Genomic DNA, 19,705 nt, shown 5'->3' with positions numbered 1-19,705 from the left:
TACTTGTTGCAATTACAATTTGTCTAAGTCCTATCATCAACTGATTGTTTGATGGATTGTTGGCATATTGGCAGTTATAACGTATGGGATCACTCCTCTAAAACTGTCTGGTTAGCTAGCTAACGACATACAGTGCAGATAATCTATAAATTCATTGTTTTACACTCTTATCAGAGCATTGGCAAAACCAACCCACTTACCAAAATGTCCCACTTTATATTTCCATCATAAGAAGGTTCATGTCCATTGTAGTATTCCAATTCCTAACTCTATGGATTGATCACTGCCAGGGAGCTAGGTTGAAGACAGAGACAGTTTTAGAAATGTTTACAAATTAATAACAGATGAAAAGCTGAAATGTCTTGAGTTAATAAAGTATTGAACACTTTTCTTATGGCAAGCCTAAATAAGTTCAGGAGTAAAAATGTGCTTAAAAGTCACAATACCCCATTTCTGTACCCCACACATACAATTATCAGTAAAGTCCCTCAGTAGAACAGTGAATTTAGAGTACAGATTCAACCACAAAGACCAGGGAGGTTTTCCCATCGTTCACAACGAAGGGCACCTATTGGTAGTTGGGTAAAAAACAACAATAGACATTGAATATCCCTTTGAGCATGGTGCAGTTATTAATTTAATACTTTGGATGGAGTATCAATACACCAAGTCAATGGTGATTTGAAAACAGTTAGAGTTCATGGCTGTGATAGGAGATATCTGAGGATGGATCAACAACACAAACATACATCTACAATACCAAAATAAATGACAGAGTAAAAGGAAGCTTGTACAGAATTTAAAAAAATATTCACAAACATGCATCCTGTTTGCAACGAGGCACTAAATAATACTGCAAAACATGTGGCAAAGAATGTCACTTTTTGTCCTAAATATGATGTTTGTGGCAAATCCAACACAACACATCACTGAGTACCACTCTTCATATTTTCAAACATGGTGGTGCTGCATCATGTTATTGGTATGCTTGTCATCGGCATGATCTAGGGAGTTTTTGGGGGGGATAAAAAGAAACGGAATAGAGCTAAGCACAGGCAAAATCCTAGAGTAAAACCTGTTTCAGTCTGCTTTCCAACAGACACTGGGAGACAAATTCACCTTTCAGCAGGACAATAACTTAAAACACAAGGCCAAATATACACTGGAGTTGCTTACCAAGATGTCATTGAAGGTTTCTGAGTGGCCTAGTTACAGTTTTGACTTAAATTGTCTTGAAAATCTGTGGCAAGTCTTGAAAATGTCCGTATATCAACAACCAACTTGACAGAGCTTGAAACATTTTTTAAAGAATAATGGGCAAATATTGTACAATCCAGGTGTCCAAAGCTCTTAGAGACTTACCCAGAAAGACTCACAGCTGTAATAGCTGCCAAAGGGGATTGTAACATGTATTGACTCAGAGGGTTGAATACTTATTTAATCAACAAGTATTGCTGGGTTAATTTCTAATAATAATGATAGTTTTTCTTTTCTTTCACTTTGACATTAGAGTATGTTGTGTAGATATTTTACAAAAAATTGAAATTAAATCAATTTTAATCACACTTTGTAACAGAACGTGGAAAAAGTAAAGGGATGTGGATACGTATATCCTCCCTGTGCAAGCCTATTAATATATGCACAAATATACACATTCATCGAGAAGTATATGAATAATCAACAAACAAATATAGCATACAATTCAAATACAGTGCATTCGGAAAGTATTCAGACCCCTTTACTTTTTCCACATTTTGTTATTCTAAAATTGATTCAATAATTTTTTCCCCTCATCAATCTACACACAATACCCCATAATGACAAAGCAAAAAAAGGTTTGTAGGATTTTAGCAAATGTATTAAAAATAAAAATCAGAAATACCTCATTTACACAAGCATTCAGACCCTTTGCTATGAGACTCAAAATTGAACCATTGATCATCCTTGAGATGTTTCTACCACTTGATTGGAGTCCGCCTGTGATAAATTAAATTGATTGAACATGATTTGGAAAGGCACACATCTGTCTATATAAAGTCTCACAGTTGACAGTGCATGTCAGAGCAAAAACCAAGCCATGACGTCAAAGGAATTGTCAGAAAAGCTCCGAAACAGGATTGTGTCGAGGCACAGATCTGGAGGGTACCAAATTTCTGCAGCATTGAAGGTCCCCAAGACACAGTGGCCTCCATCATTCTTAAATGGAAGAAGTTTGAAACCCCTAACACTCTTCCTAGAGCTGGCTGTCAGGCCAAACTGAGCAATCGGGGGAAAATTGGCCTTGGTCAGGTAGGTGACCAAGAACCCGATGGTCACTCTGACAGAGCTCCAGAGTTCCTCTGTGGAGATGGGAGAACCTTCCAGAAGGACAAGCATCTCTGCAGCACTCCACCAATCAAGCCTTTAGAGTGGCCAGCTGAAGCCAGTAAAAGACACATGACAGCCCGCTTAGAGTTTGCCAAAAGTCACCTCAAGGACTCTCAGACCATGAGAAACAAGATGATGAAGATTGAACTCTTTGGTCTAAATGCCAAGTGTCACCATCCCTACAGTGAAGTATGGTGATGGCAGTATCATGCTGTGTTTTTTTTTTTAAGTGGCAGAGACTGGGTGAGATCCGTCAGAGAGATCCTTGATGAAAACCTGCTCTAGAAAGCTCAGGACCTCAGACTGGGGTGAAGGTTCACTTTCCAACAGGACAACAACACTAAGCACACAGCCAAGACAACGCACGAGTGGCTTTGGGACAAGTCTCTGAATGTCCTTGAGTGGCCCAGCCAGAGCCTGGACTTGAACCCGATCGAACATCTCTGGAGAGACCTAAAAAGAGCTGTGCATCGACACTCCCCATCCAACCTGACAGAGCTTGAGAGGATCTGCAGAGAAGAATGGGAGAAACTCCCCAAATACAGGTGTGCCAAGCTTGTAGCGTTATACCCAAGAAGACTCAAGGCTGTAATCGCTGCCAAAGGTGCTTCAACAAAGTACTGAGTAAAGGGTGTGAATACTTTTGTAAATGTTATATTTCAGTTTTTTATTTTGAATACATTTACAAAAATGTCTAAAAACCTGTTTTCGCTTTGTCATTATGTGTGTAGATTGATGAGGGGAAAAAATGATTTTATCAATTTTAGAATAAGGCTGTAACGTAACAAAATATGGAAAAAGTCAAGCGTTGTGAATACTTTCCGAATGCACTGTAAAAACCCTGTTTGGTTTAGCCTATGGATCATTGTCATCAACACACATAACTAAGAAAAATACAGTCTAATCAAATGGACAATGGAATTAGGAGAAATTAGGAGAAATGGAATTAGGAGAAATTAGGAGAAGTTCATATATAAGTTCACATATGTCAGCCTCCTCTTTTAATGACAGTAAGAGAAGTAGTGTGAGAACGAGATAGAGTTCTGAATTCCCCACACTTCCAGTGATCGGATCTTGAAGTGTCTCTTGCAGAGAGGGGCGCTCTCGAAGGTGTCACATCGCTCCGTGTAGCCCCCCTCCAGATCAGCCTGGAGGCAGAGAGCGTGACCCCCATCTCCACCTGGCGAGACAAACACATCACGCTCACTGTAAAATATGTCAGCATTGAATTTACAGTAATAACAGCAGCCCACTTCTAGCTGCTGCACTTCTCAGTAATGTTGACATCAACACAAAGAATACAAAGGGTGGATACAAAGAATAGGCCATGTGAGAAACCCTAAGCTGTTTCCTACCACCATCGCCAAAGTCGCTGCAAAAACTCTTGTACGTGGCAGTAATGCTCCTGAGACAATCAGGCCTATCCGGGTTTCAGAAGGTTATTGATCACTCCTTGTGACGCTCTACTGACAACTCTGAACAGCAAACCATTTAGCCTACATATGAGCAGCTTACCAATGACTAGCCTTTCGTGGTCTCCGGCGATGAACATGGAGGCCCCTTGTTCCTTGGCCCTCTTGGGTGAGGGGGAGAGAGGTCCGGGGGAGGAGGCGGTGAAGGGGATGGTCAGGTAGCTGGGGTCCTGGAGGGTCCCGGATGGACAGGTCAGGGTGGTGTGGTTGGTAGTAGAGGTGGTGGAGAGTGGGGTAGAGGAGGAGTCCTCTTTACCAGAGGAAGTGTATACACAGACCCGAGCAGCTCGAAGGTCTGGAGAAGGTTGTCTCTTGGCCGTAATGTTAACCACAGCCCGTTGGTAGCGCTCCATGCCTGGACGAAGCTGAAAGACCAACAAATTAAGAATGAACAATTAAAAGTTCCTGCATTGACTGATTGACATGGGAAAGGAATGGAGCCTGTGTTCTTCGACAGCACAGTCAGTAAAGATTTCAACCAGTATTTTTTACGCTAACACAATTGATCAAAATCAAAGGAAAAAACATTTACAAAACCAGCCTTTTCAGATCTGTAGATTGCAATTTCTCTCACCGTGAAAACAAAGCTCTCCCCAGTCCCAAAATACGCAGGTTCTTCTGAATCATACTTTTTCCGCTCAATCAAATCTGTCGACAGGAAGGCACCACAGACCTGTGGAGTGACACAGGGGTAAGAAGTCTGCATAGAATCTAGTTGAGTGTCATAAAATAGACAAAAAAAGGTTTTCTGCTACTGTAAACTCACCTCTTCATCCACAGTTTTCAGAAGCAAGATCGCTGGCTCATGCCCCTCAACACAGGAATAAAATCTTTAAATGAGGAGAAATAAAAATACTTTAACACTCACAGTGAACAATAGCAATGAAACTTGTAATGTTTTTAGACAACGGTTATTCAACAATCCCAGCCCCTTGGAATGTCTTTATGGGGGGTGAAAGTTCAAAGTTCAATGGATGGGTCACGTCCTGGTCAGGGTCAGACTTTTAATTGGGGTCATCACATCCTGTCACGACCACCCTGTGTATGGCTAGAACCAATTAAAAAAGCATGTCTGCTGAGGCAGGTACGTGTCAGCGCAGTGACAAGGGAAAGTCAGAGAATCCCAATCAAACTCTTTGAAGGACATCAGAGTCAACATGCATAGAGATCCCTCATAGTGGAGAAAAATAACTATTGGCGTGTCAACGTTTGGACGCGCTCTAGGACGAGACAACAGCCAGTAATTGTGACATAGGCATTCAGAGCATTTCTAAAACTATTTGCAAGTGCTGATGAATATTATCTACCACATTTTCTCCTGACAGACCAACAGAACACTTCTAAAGACATGAATAACTGTTGTTAACCGATGTCACAGGGACTGTTCCCACACACGAACTGGAGAACATTTGGTCATGCACCTTAAGGCAAAAATGTTACTGATACTAAAAATACAGCCTTTCATTATTATGAAACTGAACCCTAATGCGAGTTTATACAGCTCTGTGTTGTTGTATTTACTGTAGACAGTTCTGGGCTGCTGAATGTACATGTCTTCATTACTTGGTCCACTACTAAGGTAAAACAGTGAATAAAAGTCACTTACGAGGCCAGGCTTCGGCCATGTTCGTTGGTGCTGAACAGCCTTTTGGGATTGAAGAGGGCAAAGCGTTCAGGGATCCAGGCCCAGACAATCCTCATCTCTGTCCCTGTGACAACGCTGGAGCTGAAGCTATCAAAATCCACTACCTGGCACGACTGCCTTTATGGAGGAACAGAAACAGTTTGAGAATGTAAATATTTATTTTGAAGCGTATCTTCAGATTACAGATAAATATAAAGGAACTCAGAAAGTAAAGATTTGTAAACGGTTTACAGTTCAAAGGGATACCGTATCTAGGTATAGTTTGGTAGAACAACGGTAGCATCTCTATAACAAAGTGGGTTGAAAGTAATCTGTCATAATCGTCCTATGAGGAATAGGGCTGACTTGGTGATGGCTTGCTATCTTTTGTTTTCCATTAACAGAGAGTGGACCAATTAGATGTTCATCAAGAGTAGAAACATTTTCTGGAAGAACTCCCTTGACCAACAGCCTCACCTTTTCTGGTGGATACTAATGCCCTTCTGCATGAGTGAGTCCTTGTTAGCGTTGAACAGTAGGTTGAGCTCCCTCCGCGTGGCCAGTTGGATACTGAAGGCCCTCTCCAGAAGCTTCTCCACCGTGCAGTGACGTGCCACATTCTCCACAAAGCTCTTCATGTCTCGCCTGAAGTCCTCCACGTCGGCGACACGAGACGAAACCGAGACCTTGTACAAGCTGAGAAGAGCCAGAGCCACCCTGTAGAGAACCTTGTAACCCTCCAGGAGATAGACATCCAGGACCCTGATAGCGTATGTGAAGGGGAGGTCGGCAAAGATCCACATGATCCAATCAGAGTAGAACTCAAAGAGGTTCTGGTGGGAGCTGGCGATGAGCTTGCGGATGCCGCGGCAGTACTTGTTGGCCAAGTCGCCGAAGGTCATGCAGGAGGCCCGGTAGGTGAGGAATGTCTGGTCGATGTAGCGCTTGTTGGGGTCATTGTAGGCGATAAGGCGGCAGATACTGTGGAAGCACTCGGCTTCATCTTCACTGAAATGCAGGAGGAGAGCCACCAAGGCTGGGAGGATTGGGCAGAAGTTGATGTCCGGAAAGTGCTTGCCGATGCAGAGGAGGACCTTTTTGACAGAATTGAGACCAGCTTCGTTGAGGCAGTACCTGGGGGTGCGAAGAATAACAAAGATATTTGCTATGTTATCATGTTATGAACAGAACATAATGTACATGTAATATTGGAAAAAGCATGATCAACTTCAGATTCTCCTATCAAAGTTTAATGACTAAAATAATTTGATAATGATTTGATCATCTGAACCATTCTTCTCTGATAGCTTCATAGCCAGTACCTAGGGATCACGCCATCATCCATGTACTCAGGGAACGGGTGTGTGCTCATCTTCTGCTCCCCGAAGAGCTTCTTGGCCACATCCTGGTAACGATCTCGATCCGGGTTGATGGACCTGCAGTTGATACCATGAATTATATGATAATAGGCCTTGGCCCTTAGTGTATGGGGCATGGCCCAGAACCCTGATCGACCCATGGTCTTCAGCTCCTGGTGATCCGACTTCAGAATCCTCTGGTAGCGCTCTGAAGATTCAGGGTCGATCTTCTCCCAGTCCACAAACTGGCCATACTTCATGCCAGAACAGGAGCTGATCTCCCAGTTCTCTGATTCAGAGATGGTCATCATGGGGACACCCTTCAGACTGCCTCTTCTGCCTGTTGGAGAGAGGAAGGAAGAAAATTAGCTACTAACATCCTAATTAATAAATGTATTATTTAATAAGTTAATTGTTATAGATCTGTGTCCATCCACAGTAACATTCTTGTTTTGTATTAAGTACACTGTGTTTGTGCATATTCTGCATTTCTCCCCTCTGTTCTTCATATAACACTAGGAATATGGCAAAATAGAAAAAGAAACATAAATGGTCAAATAAACATAAATCAGACCCTTTTAAACATCCTGTAATTTGCATACCATTGAGATCTCTGAATGGCAAGTGTTTGTTGGTGTTGGACTTGGATCTCTTGTTGAGCCGAGCCATGATCCCCTGATTCCCATCCGCACTATTCTCCGTCTTCCTGTCCCCACTCTTCTCCAGGGAGTTGGATCTCGGCCTCATGGCGTTGGACCTGGTAAAGTTCCCCTCTCTGTAGAGCTCAGACGTCTCATAACTATAGAAAGACCTGGAGCGTGGCCTGACAACGTTCTCATCTGTCGCCGTCTCGACGCCATACTTTTTGGCGTCCTCCGGGCTGTAGTAGGAATGGGACCTGGGTCTTCTGTGTCTGGCTGCTGAGCTCAAGTCCTGGTCCGGGTCAGCGGTTGTTTCCATAGGAGACGGGTCTAAACTTATAGTCCCACAAGTGGAGAACTTGGGCGTTCTTGAAATATGGATCATGCTGCCTGGTACAGTATTCTCCTCTGCAAATGTCTGGTTCTCTTCTATATCAATGACAAGACAGTCTCCAGTGGTGGTATACTTCCCAATGTTTTCCATGTGCCCTGTGGATGTAGGTTTTATACACAGTTGTCAGTTGGTCAGGTGACCGGCACAGAAAGTGATATGGGTTTGTTTACAGTGTTTTTGTGTATTCCGAGTGGAAAATTCCTCTGACTTAAGTCCAATTACTGTGGAGAAAAGGAATGCCTCCTTTCTTCAACTTCCAACACCAGCAGCAAATGAACTAGGGTAATGAAATCAAAACATCAATAAAGTGGAAAATTATTATTGTTTCATTTGATAATAGGCTACTGTGTAAAGGACAGTCTCCATTGCCATATATGGGAAGTGAATGCCTATGCTATTATGTTGATACACGTTTAGATGTATCAAAATATGTGTGAAAGTCATGACTATACAGAAATGAGTGTTCTCACAAAGCATGTATCCTACTTTTAACCAGTTTACCTTCCTGGGTTTATCTGATATTGTATTTGGTATCTGGGTTTATATTTTATTGTTCATTTGCATGTTTATGGCAACATTTAACAAAAACATGAAAGATTATTTGACTTTCTAAGTCTTTTCAGAGGGGTTGGGTTAAATGCGGAAGACCCATCTCAGTTGAATGCATTTTCCTTTCCCTTCCCTTTTCCTGGAGGAACATACAGTAGCTCTATGAAACTGTTTTATAGGAAAACATGGGCGTGCCAAATGAACGCCTCTATTCCTAGAATTAGCAAAGGTTATCATTTCACACAACAGATATTGTTTTGATCAAAACACACATTGTTTTGCTGTGAAACAAAGAAACCTCTGTAAATAGATCTATTTAAATGTGGGCTTACATGATGTTGAGGAAAAACAAACTCTTATCCTATCTTGATGACTGAAGGATCTGTAGCCTACAGTATGTTTATACTAGTAGTGTCATAATCCTCACATAATGTTACAATAAGGACTTCCATATCACTAGACAAACAGGGGGCAGTGTTGACATTTTTTTTCAAAAACAACAAAACATGAGCAGTGGTTATGTCGCCCTTTTATGACCTTTACTCCACCAAAACAAAAGTAATTACATTGCTGGCTGTCGCCAAGGCCACACAGCCACAGCTCTATAAATAAATAGAAACAAATAAAGTCATAATATTTATTAGAAATGATTTGGATATTGTCTTATTTACTTATTTTAAGAGGGTAGAGACACACCAACACAGTGACAGAGACTAAAAGATTTGTAAACTGTCAATGAACATTTGGTTTGCAGGCTACAGTGGGTCTGGTATGGGACTTGGGGACAGTAGCAGCTCTGTCAGAGAGGAACTTTACAATTGATTGATTTGGATTCATTTGATCAGCTTCTCATTGCAGTAAACGATTCACGACTGAACGTTTGTTACTCACAGGACACCCTCCTGACATCACACCCAAACAGGAAGTGCCTCCTAATTATCACACAATCTATGGAGTAAACATCGAAACAATTCATTTATTATAACTCGTTAACATGTCTCAAGATCCCTGGTAAGCAGATTTTAAGGTGGCCATTATGAGTATGTTTAAGATAGCGTTGGATGAAATATAGAAATACGTCTTCAAATGTATATATGTGTGTTATTAGCTGGATTGTTAACGTTAGTAACAGTAACTCCTTTCCCTTTAACCGGCTACTTCTAAAATAAATAGCTAAATACGACTTGACTCGATAAGTCGGTCTGTATGTTATATTATCATTCCCATTGATAGTTCACACGAAATGAATTGCAATGCACGTTCACCGATAACAACATACTGTAAGCAGGGTTATGACTTAAGTAGCTAACGAGCTAGCTAGCTAATTTATCTAACGTTACTAGTAGCTATGATGAGGAACAAATTATCTCCAGTGCTGAATGACAGTTCATCTAAACTCGAGACAAAATTGGCCACACTCAATCAGCCCAAAAATAATTTGTCTACAACTGATTTATTTGTTGTTATTGTTATACCTTGAAGAATTGCAACATCTTATTTTGAACTGGCTTTATTATAGTGGTTCATACAGGAATTATTTTAACTACATATTCAACTATAGTACTACTCACGATAATTGTATACCAACCTGGTTTTTGTAGGTTACAGAATTATGATGCCACTTGCCGCCTTGTTCAAGAAATTGCAGAGAATATTCATGAAAGAAACAGACAACAGAGGACAGGAGGGAATCCTGCAAAGGTAACTATGATGACAATCTGCTTAACTACATATTTGTTTACTCAAAAGTATATAGCAGTGCCTTCAGAAAGTATTCATACCACTTGACTTACTCCACATTTTGTTGTGTTGCAGCCTGAATTCAAAATATGTTGAATATTGTTTTCCCATCTACTGTACACACAATACCTTATAATGACAGTGAAAACATGTTTCTAGAAATGTTGGCACACTTTTGAAAATGAAATACAGAAATATATAATTCACATACCCTTTTAAACCCCTGATTCAATACTTTGTAGAAGCACCTTTTGCAGTCTCTAAGAGCTTTGCACACCTAAATTGTACAATATTTGCCCATTATTCTTTTTAAATTCTTCAAGCTCTGTCAAGTTGATTGTTGATGATTGCAAGACAGACATTTTTAAGTCTTGCCATAGATTTTCAAGACGATTTATATCAACTTTAACTAGGCCAAACCAGGAACTTTCAATGTTGTCTTGGTAAGCAACTCCAGTGTATATTTGGCCTTGTGTTTTAGGTTATTGTCCTGCTGAAAGGTGAATTAATCTAGTCCTTTCCGATGACAAGCATACCCATAACATGATACAGCCACCACCATTCTAGAAAATATGAAGAGTGGTACTCCGTGATGTGTTGTGATGGATTTCCCCCAAACATAATGCTTTCTATTCAGGACAAAAAGTTAATTTATTTGCTCTATTACTTAAGTGCCTTGTTACAAACAGGATGCCTGTTTTTATTCTGTGAAGGCTTCCTTTTTTTCACTCTGTAATTTGTCAGTATTGTGGAGTAACTACAGTGTTGATGCATCCTCAGTTTTCTGAAATCACAACCATATTAAACTCTGTAACTGTTTTAAAATCACTATTGGCCTCATGGTGAAAATCCCTGAATGGTTTCCTTCCTCTCCGGCAACTGAGTTAGGAAGGACACCATTATCTTTGTAGTGACTGGGTATATTATATATTATATTAATACACCATCCAAGGCCTAATTAACCACTTCACCACACTCAAAGGGACATTCAGCATCTTCTTTTTAAAATGCTACTATCTACCAATCAGAGCCCTTCTTTGCGAGGCATTGAAAAACCTCCCTGATCGTTGTGGTTGAATCTGTGCTTCAAATTCACTACTCGATTGAGAGACCTTCCAGATAATTGTATGTGTGGGGTACAGAGATGGGGTAGTTATAAAAAAAATAATGTTAACCACTATTATTTAACACTGGAATAGTACATGCAACTTATTCTGTGATTTGTTAAGCACATTTTTACTCCTGAAATTATTTAGGCTTGCTATAACAAAGGTGTTGAATACTTGTAGACTCAAGACATTTCAGCTTTTCATTTTGTATTAATCTCTTAACATTTTCTACAAACAAAAGTCCACGTTGACATTATGGGGTATTGTGTGTATATCAGTGACACAAAATCTAAATTTAATCCATTTTAAATTCAGGCTGTAACACAACAAAATGTTGAAAAAGTAAATGAGTGTGGATACTTTCTGAAGGCACTGTAGCTACTGTATTTGACCATTTCTGTTTAGAAATTGATTGTAAAAGTGTTTATTTGTCTGTCCAGATCAACATGACACTGCGAGCGTCGCTGCAGAAGCTGAAACAAAACATCAACCAGCTCAGAGAGAGTTTGCTCCGAGCCTCATCCTCTCGGCGCATGTATCCTTCCTTTCACAACATTATCACTGGTCCTCCTGGTCATGTGACTGATGACACGCAGCACAGTGCACCAAACAGGTTTGGTTTCACATTCATGACACTGCGGTGTAGTTGTATGTGAAGGTCCTGTATGTAAAGGTCCTGTAGAGGGCAGTGCTTTGTAAGAAATTGCATCAATCCTTCACTCTCTGCAATGCAAATCTGTGATTTGCATTGTCTGTTACTTTATAGATGAATGATAGTAAACTAATAGTCCAACTCCTTGTTTATCATGTTGTGGGGTCAAACATTTTTGACCTTAACACAACTGCCTCTCCAGAATGCAGTCAGAAGCCGATCGGAGACAGAATCTTGTTGACGACCTGGTCACCAGGGACAAGCAGCTAAATGCCACGTTCAAGGGTGATGTTACACATCCAGAGCTCTCGAGGTATTACTCCCTCTTACAGCTCATTATGTATAAGTAATACACACACACACACACGCTCACACACACACACACGCTCCCACACACACACACACACACACACACACACACACACACACACACTGCTCATTAAGTCTCCTTTTAGCATATGCCACTCATTGTAAGTGAATGTAAATGGACCAGAACCTGAACAGCAGTCATAGGCAATTGGTGATGCACCAAAGCCCGTCCTGCCTGCGGAGAACTATCTCTTTCTATCTGCCAGTGCTGCCAATTAATCTGAGTCTTGACTTTGTCTCAGCCCAGATGTGTCTGAAGGGTCTAACGGATCCACGGTTTCTTTTGAGGATAAGTCACCGGTCATTAACTTTGTGTGCAAAGAAGGTCTTTGGACTTCCGTACGACCATTTGTCTGAGCCCATTCGACGCCATTGGAAGTCTAGTCTGTCTAGTCTGTCATATTGGGGCCGGCGCAGGGCAGTTGACTTCTAAATCGCTCAGTTTCTCATTCATCAAGAGGCTTTGCTTGTCTTGCACTGGTGATCACACTCTTGGCACTGCCCGAAACTGGTACACTGAGGCTCAGTGAAAAAATTAAAGGGATCGGATGTGCAACCCAAGCTTTTAGAGTTTATAGTTTATCACTCTCCTCTGAGCTCATATCCTCATCCTGTCATCCTCATCTGCCAGTGGACCAATCAAAGCACTGGACGCCACTGGCTATATCCTGTATTCTCATATTATTCTTAATTGTAGTGACAGTTCTGTACAGGAGCTTAGGAAAACACTTCGGAAAATGGTCATTACTTAGCATCGGGCATGACCTGCCCCATCCCAGGTGACGTATATTTGGACAGCCAGGAGGTGAAATGAATGGCACTCACTCAGTGGTAACGGCATGGACTTCCGCTGTCAGGTTTTGAGTATGTTTTGTATGTGAAATTAAATGAGAGTCAAACCCCATTCATTTGACAGGATCGTGCTCTTTTAATAATACACAGGCTACAGGGATAATACTGAGGTTTTCAATTTACCTTCCAGGAATAGTGGAATGGCCGTGTGTGGTAAAACTCAGGATCAGTCATCGATTGATAAAATTTGCAGACTTTCGAAACGTTAACTATTTTCTTATTAGTCTGATCTGAGACTGCTCCGTTTATACGTGTTTCACAGACTTTCTTGTTTGGATTAATCCACTTAGGGGCTGAAAGCAGGGAGGGATGGGAACACTTGCTTTTAGCCTTTTTATAGATCCCACAGCCAATTACGAATATTGGTGGCCCATAACTAAATCAAATGGCATCTAATGAATTACACAGTTGATCTTACTCTTGTGATCTTACCGTTTCAAGTTTCCCCGGGAAAATATACAGTACCAGTCAAAAGTTTGGACACACCTACTCATTCCAGGGTTTTTCTTTATTTTTACTATTTTCTACATTTTAGAATAATAGTGAAGACATCAAAAAAGTAACACATATGGAATCATGTAGTAACACAATAAGTTTTAAACAAATCAAAATATATTTGATATGTTATCTTCTTCAAAGTAGCCACCCTTTGCCTTGATGACAGCTTGGCAGACTCTTGACATTCTCTCAACCAGCTTCACCTGGAATGCTTTTCTTTCCTTAATGCTTTTGAGCCAATCAGTTGTGTTATAACAAGGTAGGGGTGGTATTAAATAAAATAAAGGTATACAAAAGATAGCCCTATTTGGTTAAAGACCAAGTCCATATTATGGCAAGAACAGCTCAAATAAGCAAAAAGACAGTCCATCATTTACTTTAAGACGAAGGTCAGTCAATCTGGAAAATTTCAAGAACTTTTAAAGTTTCTCAAAGTGCAGTCGCAAAAACCATCAAGTGCTATGATGAAACTGGCTCTCATGAGGACCGCCACAGGAAAGGAAGTTACCTCTGTTGCAGAGGACAAGTTCATTAGTTAACAGCCTCAGAAATTGCAGCCCAAATAAATGCTTCACAGCGTTCAAGTAACAGTCACATCTCTTTATCAACTGTTCACAGGAGACTGCATGAGTCAGGCCTTCATGGTCGAATTGCTGCAAGAAACCAATATTAAAGGAAACCAGTAAGAAGAAGAAACTTGCTTGGGCCAATAAATACAAGCAATCAACATTAGACTGGTGGAAATCTGTCCTGTCCTGGTCTGATGAGTCCAAATTTGAGATTTTTGGCTCCAACTGCCCTGTCTTTGTGAGATGCAGAGTAGGTGAACGGAGGAACTCCGTATGTGTGGTTCCCACCGTGAAGCGTGGCGGAGGTGGTGTGATGGTGTGGGGATGCTTTGCTGGTAACACTGTCTGTGATTTTAGATTTCAAGGCATACTTAACCAGCATGTCTACCACAACATTCTGCAGCGATACGCCATCCCATCTGGTTTGCGCTTAGTGGGACTAGCATTTGTTTTTCAACAGGACAACGGCATAACACACCTCTAGGCTGTGTAAGGGCTATTTGACCAAGAAGGAGCGTGATGGAGTGCTGCATCAGATGACCTGGCCTCCCCAATCACCCAACCTCAACCCAATTGAGATGGTTTGGGATGAGTTGGACTGCAGAGTGAAGGAAAAGGAGCCAACAAGTGCTCAGCATATGTGGGAACTCCTTCAAGACTGTTGGAAAAGCATTCCAGGTGAAGCTGGTTGAGAGGATGCCAGAGTGTGCAAAGCTGTCATAAAGAAAAAGGGTGGCTACATAGTGGCAAATGGTGGCTACAAATATAAAATATGTTTTGATTTGTAACACTTTTTTGGTTACTACATGATTCCGTATGCATTATTTCATAGTTTTGATGTCTTCACTATTATTCTACAATGTAGAAAATAGTACAAATAAAGAAAAACTCTGGAATGAGTAGGTGTGTACTGTATTTTGATGTACAGTGTATTCTGTACTTTGATACTGACGTGGGGTGGGTGGATGATTTGAGAGGGGGTGGGGAAGAGTGGGTAGGTAGACCTGGCACTCAGTGTGTGGTCTTTTGGGTGGGTGGGTATTAGCCTCGCTTGGATAACCTAAGCTGTTCCATTTTTTCGAGGTGAGGGGTTGGTCCGGGATAAGGGGGCTTATTTTATTTGTGAAACAATACATTAGAGAGAGATTAGCCTCTAATCAAGCAAAGAAGAGACGTGGCGCCTCCATTTTGAAGGGTCACTGCACCCCGACCCTCTTTGGAACACCCCCAAGCCCCTTACCACCCCTTTTCCCTTTATCAATCTCTCCTTATTTTAAATTGTTTTAACCTTTATTTAACTAGGCAAGTCAGTTAAGAACAAACTCTTATTTACAATGACGGCCTACCAAAAGGCCTCCTGAAGAGGACGGGGGCTGGGATTAAAAAATAATTATATATATATATATATATATATATATATGACAAAACACACATCTCGACAAGAGAGCCACCACAACACTACACACTACACTACTGCAACAAGTCAAAATGAGTTCAATCGGCCATGTCCAAGTTACAGCCTCAGAGGCCTGTCTGTATGTCGGGTCCTCGGCGGCGGTGGAGTGTGATGCGGGCTGCCCAGAGATGCCTGATTAATAAGTTGGCGGGCCCCAGTGGGCGGTTAATTGGATAAGCTTTAATCTTCACACGGCGGGAGGAAGTGGAGATCCGCCACGCGGTAGGATAGTTACCAAACCTGTCGGAAAGTTTAGCTTAGCGCTGGCTGCCGACCTCCTTGTCTCGCCCTGGCCGCCGCTGCTGAGTAAGCTGGGCCAAGGAGTAAAGAGAGGGAGATGGGGTGCTTCAAACTACACACTCGCCCTCGGAAAGAGGAAGGAAGGAGGTGGCGTCATGGCGCCATGCTTGACACATCACAACCAACTTTGAGTTCAAATTTAGTACAACCTGTCCTGTCCAATACCAGCGTGAGGAGATTAACTTCACAACGTCCACAAGTATACCTATTTGAGGTTTCTGATCACACCATTACTTTACCTGGTGACATTGTGGTTTGTTATGAGCCTGGAATCACATCTACAATGACATATTTTTCATTCTTTTCAACATAGTGTACCACAAGGATTTGATGAGCTGTATGATATTGTAGTAAATGGGCTTTGTTAAGGGAAGTGGAGGAGATTTTAAGTGCCTACTTCTGACAGCCAATGGCTGCAATCCTAATTTCCCTGACAGCCAATGGCTGTCCCCCAAGGTCCCCTGACAGCCAATGCCAGTCCTCCAGTCAGCGCTGTCTGAGGTGAATTGCTGGGTATGACCAGTAGGTGACACTGTCTTGACGGACGGGATTGATCTATCTGTACTAACAGAGAGCTTGACACTTCACCGCAACACAACCTCTGGGTCTGAGGCAGCCTCAGACAGCTTTTCCCCATTAACAGAAAAATAGCTCAAAACCACACAACAGTGTTAAGCGCTACACATCACAACAAGAGCACTCTGGTGTGCGTGCCTGTGTGTGTGCGTGTGTGTGTGTCAGTCAGAGTGAAACACAACTGTAAACTTGAGGGCCCGTGGCTGTGTATGATTAGCATGCAGTGTTTACATGTCGAACAAGCCGGTACTAGTTTTTTTTTTAAAGCAACTAAACATATCTGCTTCCTTGTTCAGAACGTAAAAACCAAACAAGAAAATAAATAAGCCTTGTCTCATCTGAAGGGAAGGACATGTTGTTACACAAGTCCACATCAGATGAGTAACACGAGTGTTACAGATGTAACCGCTTGCCACAGAGGTTGCACTTGTGTCCATTGTACCGTGTTTGTTTGCGAAGCCGAGGGTTGACGGCGCGTGTCGGTAGTTCCGACGTGTGTCCCGTTCAGGTGATTGACAGGTACAGGGAGTGCGTTCTCTCCACCCTTGGCATGCTGATCATGTTGTTGTGTGACATTTCCCAGGTCGACCCTGATGCCAGGGGCGGGGGGAGAAGGAGGGACCTCGGCCAACCCCTGGCTGGTCAACGAGTCAGAGGAGACCAGGGGCCTGGGCTTCTCCGCGATCAAACAGCAGCAGCAGCGCATCGTCGAGGGTAAGGTTACACAAAGTTCAGATAGAAGTGTATGGTGTGGAACTGTCAGGTAGACTAGGGGGTGTTGTCAGCTCTATTCATTGTATATCTGTCTACAACAGTCCGAACGTTTCACATCACTGACTCTGAATACACCCCTGATCAGATCTAGGATCAGTTTGTACCTTCAGAGGCCTAACTTTACCCATGCAAAACTGACCTGTGATCAGTGCCTCTAGTAGGAAACACAGAGGTGGCGGTCCTCCTCGAGGCTACACCTTGATAACTATATCCACACGGTCACAGGATGAGGTGAACACAGTAACTCACATTCAGCAGATTCGATTTCCAGCCTCTCCCAGTTCCTAAATCGTTCCCACATGCACTGTAACTGCAACATCCAGGCTGATCCTAGTACAGTTCACCTGACTCCACATGAGTCTCCTCTGTTATGTCTCCATTACGGTTCTGGCTGCGATCTGGCTATTTTCAGTTTGTCAGTATTGTGGGGATACAGTGAAACCGCATCAAGGTTTTGAGCCCCCATTGGGAGTTCCGGATGTAAGTTTAGGGCCTATAGTGAGCAACCAAATCTGTGGTCTCACAGATTCCTGTGGTGGTGTCTGTGTCAAATTTAGAGACAAAGGGCCTTCTCCTCTCCTCACCAAATCCCTGAACCCCATGAAGCACATATAATAACCTGGACAAACTCAGTGTAACACCACCCCTCTGTAAAATTGTGATAGAGAATGATAGTTTCCCACAAGTTATGTATCCGTCTCTTTCACAAAGTCACTGTTCAGCTGCCCCCCTCTCCTTTTTCACCCAGTACAGTTAGAACGTTTGAATAACAGAAGTCAGGCTGAGGTGTGTGTGTGTGTGTTTGTTTGTGCGTGCGTGCGTAAAGGCATGTCTTTGTCGTGTGTGTGTGTGCGTGCGTTTGAAGTGCTGTGAGTCACCTGTGGCACGCTGCCCCCTAGTGTTGCTCCCCAGTGCTGAACCCCAATAGCGTCATTCCTACTCACCAAATGGTTGCCCTGTGAAATCACAAAATTGCTCTCTCTCTCTACCAATGAGTCATTAAAGAAGAATTTCGGCATGTCTTTATAGTTTTACCACCTCTCCGCTGCTACATCTGACACATTTTTGTTTGGATGCGTAATGTGCTCTAGAGTATTTGTATGGTAGTTGAATGGGGTTTTCCTAATTGTGGGTTGTTTATTGATGAACTGTATAATGCTGGAATCATCAACTAGATTCAGCTATGGGACCATTTTTTTCTTCTTGAGGGGATGGTCAGGGGGACGGAACGCAATTACAAATCATTTGTAGACTGCAAATAGACCGCAAAGAAGCCAAAACAGATATATTTCACTAAAACATAATATTTTCAAACCTTGCTTACATTTGTATACGATCACGTATCTCTCTCTATGATGAGTGTGAATACTTTGGAACAGATTTCCAAAATGAAGATCCCTTAGAGCTGATTTGGTGGTGTTTTTACAGTCTTATAAATACAAATATATACAGGGCCTTTAGAAAGTATTCACACCCCTTGACTTTTTCCACATTTTGTTGTGCTACAACAAGGTGGGATTCAAATGGATTTAAGTGTCATTTTTTTCAATGACATCTTGGTATGCAACTCCAGTGTATATTTGGCCTTGTATTTTAGGTTATTGCCTGCTGAAACGTGTATATTTGGCCTTGTATTTTAGGTTATTGCCTGCTGAAACGTGAATTTCTCTCCCTGTGTCTGAACCAGGTTTTCCTCTAGAATTTTGCCTGTGATTAGCTCTAGTCTGTTTCTTTTTATCCTAAAACAATCTGTAGTCCATGCTGATGACAAGTATACCCATTACATGATACAGCCACCACTATGCTTGAAAATATGAATAGTTGTACTCAGTGATGCGTTGTTTGATTTGCCCCAAACATACTTATTTGTATTCAGGACAAAAAGTTTTACTTTAGTGCCTTGTGGCAAACAGGATGCATGTTTTGAAATATTTATATTCTGTACGGGCTTCTTTCTTTTCACAGTGTTATGAAGTAACTACAATGTTGTTGATCCATCCTCAGTTTTCTATCACAGCCATTAAACTCTGGAACTGTTTTAAAGTCATGGTGAAATCCTGGAGCGGTTTCCTTCCTCTCCGGCAACTGAGTTAGGAAGGACGCCTGTATCTTTGTAGTGACTGGGTGTATTGATACACCATCCAAAGTGTAATTAATAACTTCACCATGCTCAAAGGGATATTCAATGTCTGCTTTTAAATGTATTTGTTTATTTTTTATAGGTGCTCTTCTTTGTGAGGCATTGGAAAACCTCCCTGGTCTTTGTGGTTGAATCTGTGTTTGAAATTCACTGCTCGACTGAGGGACCTTACAGATAATTATATGTGTGGGGTACAGAGATGAGCTAATCATTCGAATATCACGTTAAAAACTATTTTGGACACAGAGTGAGTCCAAGCAACTTA

At 41.8% G+C, this 19,705-nt stretch overlaps 2 protein-coding genes across 2 annotated transcripts in view; one reads left to right on the top strand and one right to left on the bottom strand.

Annotated features, from left to right (window-relative positions):
• Positions 1-447: 447 nt before the first annotated feature.
• LOC115143560 (TBC1 domain family member 24-like) lies at positions 448-7,926 on the bottom strand. The gene is made up of 8 exons (XM_029684061.2): positions 7,424-7,926; positions 6,786-7,161; positions 5,941-6,597; positions 5,446-5,601; positions 4,606-4,669; positions 4,414-4,512; positions 3,883-4,204; positions 448-3,547 (listed from the first exon to the last, which is right to left on the bottom strand). Exons 1-8 carry the CDS (start codon positions 7,845-7,847, stop codon positions 3,369-3,371), a joined length of 2,277 nt encoding a protein of 758 aa, XP_029539921.2. The 5' UTR covers positions 7,848-7,926; the 3' UTR covers positions 448-3,368.
• A 1,380-nt stretch (positions 7,927-9,306) lies between these two features.
• LOC115142446 (syntaxin-8-like) overlaps positions 9,307-19,705 on the top strand; it is a 50,154-nt gene continuing 39,755 nt past the window's right edge. The window contains exons 1-5 of the mRNA XM_029681921.2: positions 9,307-9,416; positions 10,007-10,106; positions 11,695-11,789; positions 12,109-12,219; positions 17,110-17,240. Of these exons, the coding sequence (XP_029537781.1) occupies positions 9,400-9,416; positions 10,007-10,106; positions 11,695-11,789; positions 12,109-12,219; positions 17,110-17,240 (454 nt within the window). The 5' untranslated portion in view covers positions 9,307-9,399. The remainder of the gene's footprint in view (positions 9,417-10,006; positions 10,107-11,694; positions 11,790-12,108; positions 12,220-17,109; positions 17,241-19,705) is intronic.

The sequence above is a fragment of the Oncorhynchus nerka genome, linkage group LG15, assembly GCF_034236695.1.
Source record: "Oncorhynchus nerka isolate Pitt River linkage group LG15, Oner_Uvic_2.0, whole genome shotgun sequence".
In the NCBI taxonomy this organism is placed as follows: Eukaryota; Metazoa; Chordata; class Actinopteri; order Salmoniformes; family Salmonidae; genus Oncorhynchus; species Oncorhynchus nerka.
Note: the sequence above shows the minus strand (reverse complement) of the source record. Positions and strands in the feature narration are given on the sequence as shown.

What these genes read in the sequence shown, in the direction of transcription:
- LOC115143560 (XM_029684061.2), bottom strand. Translation starts at nt 7,847, where the DNA reads ATGATCCATATTTCAAGAACGCCCAAGTTCTCCACTTGTGGGACTATA. An exon ending in CATGGCCGAAGCCTGGCCTC is followed by an intron (nt 4,670 to 5,445) that starts GTAAGTGACTTT and finishes CCTCATTTAAAG; the next exon opens with ATTTTATTCCTGTGTTGAGG. An exon ending in TGAAAACTGTGGATGAAGAG is followed by an intron (nt 4,513 to 4,605) that starts GTGAGTTTACAG and finishes GTCACTCCACAG; the next exon opens with GTCTGTGGTGCCTTCCTGTC.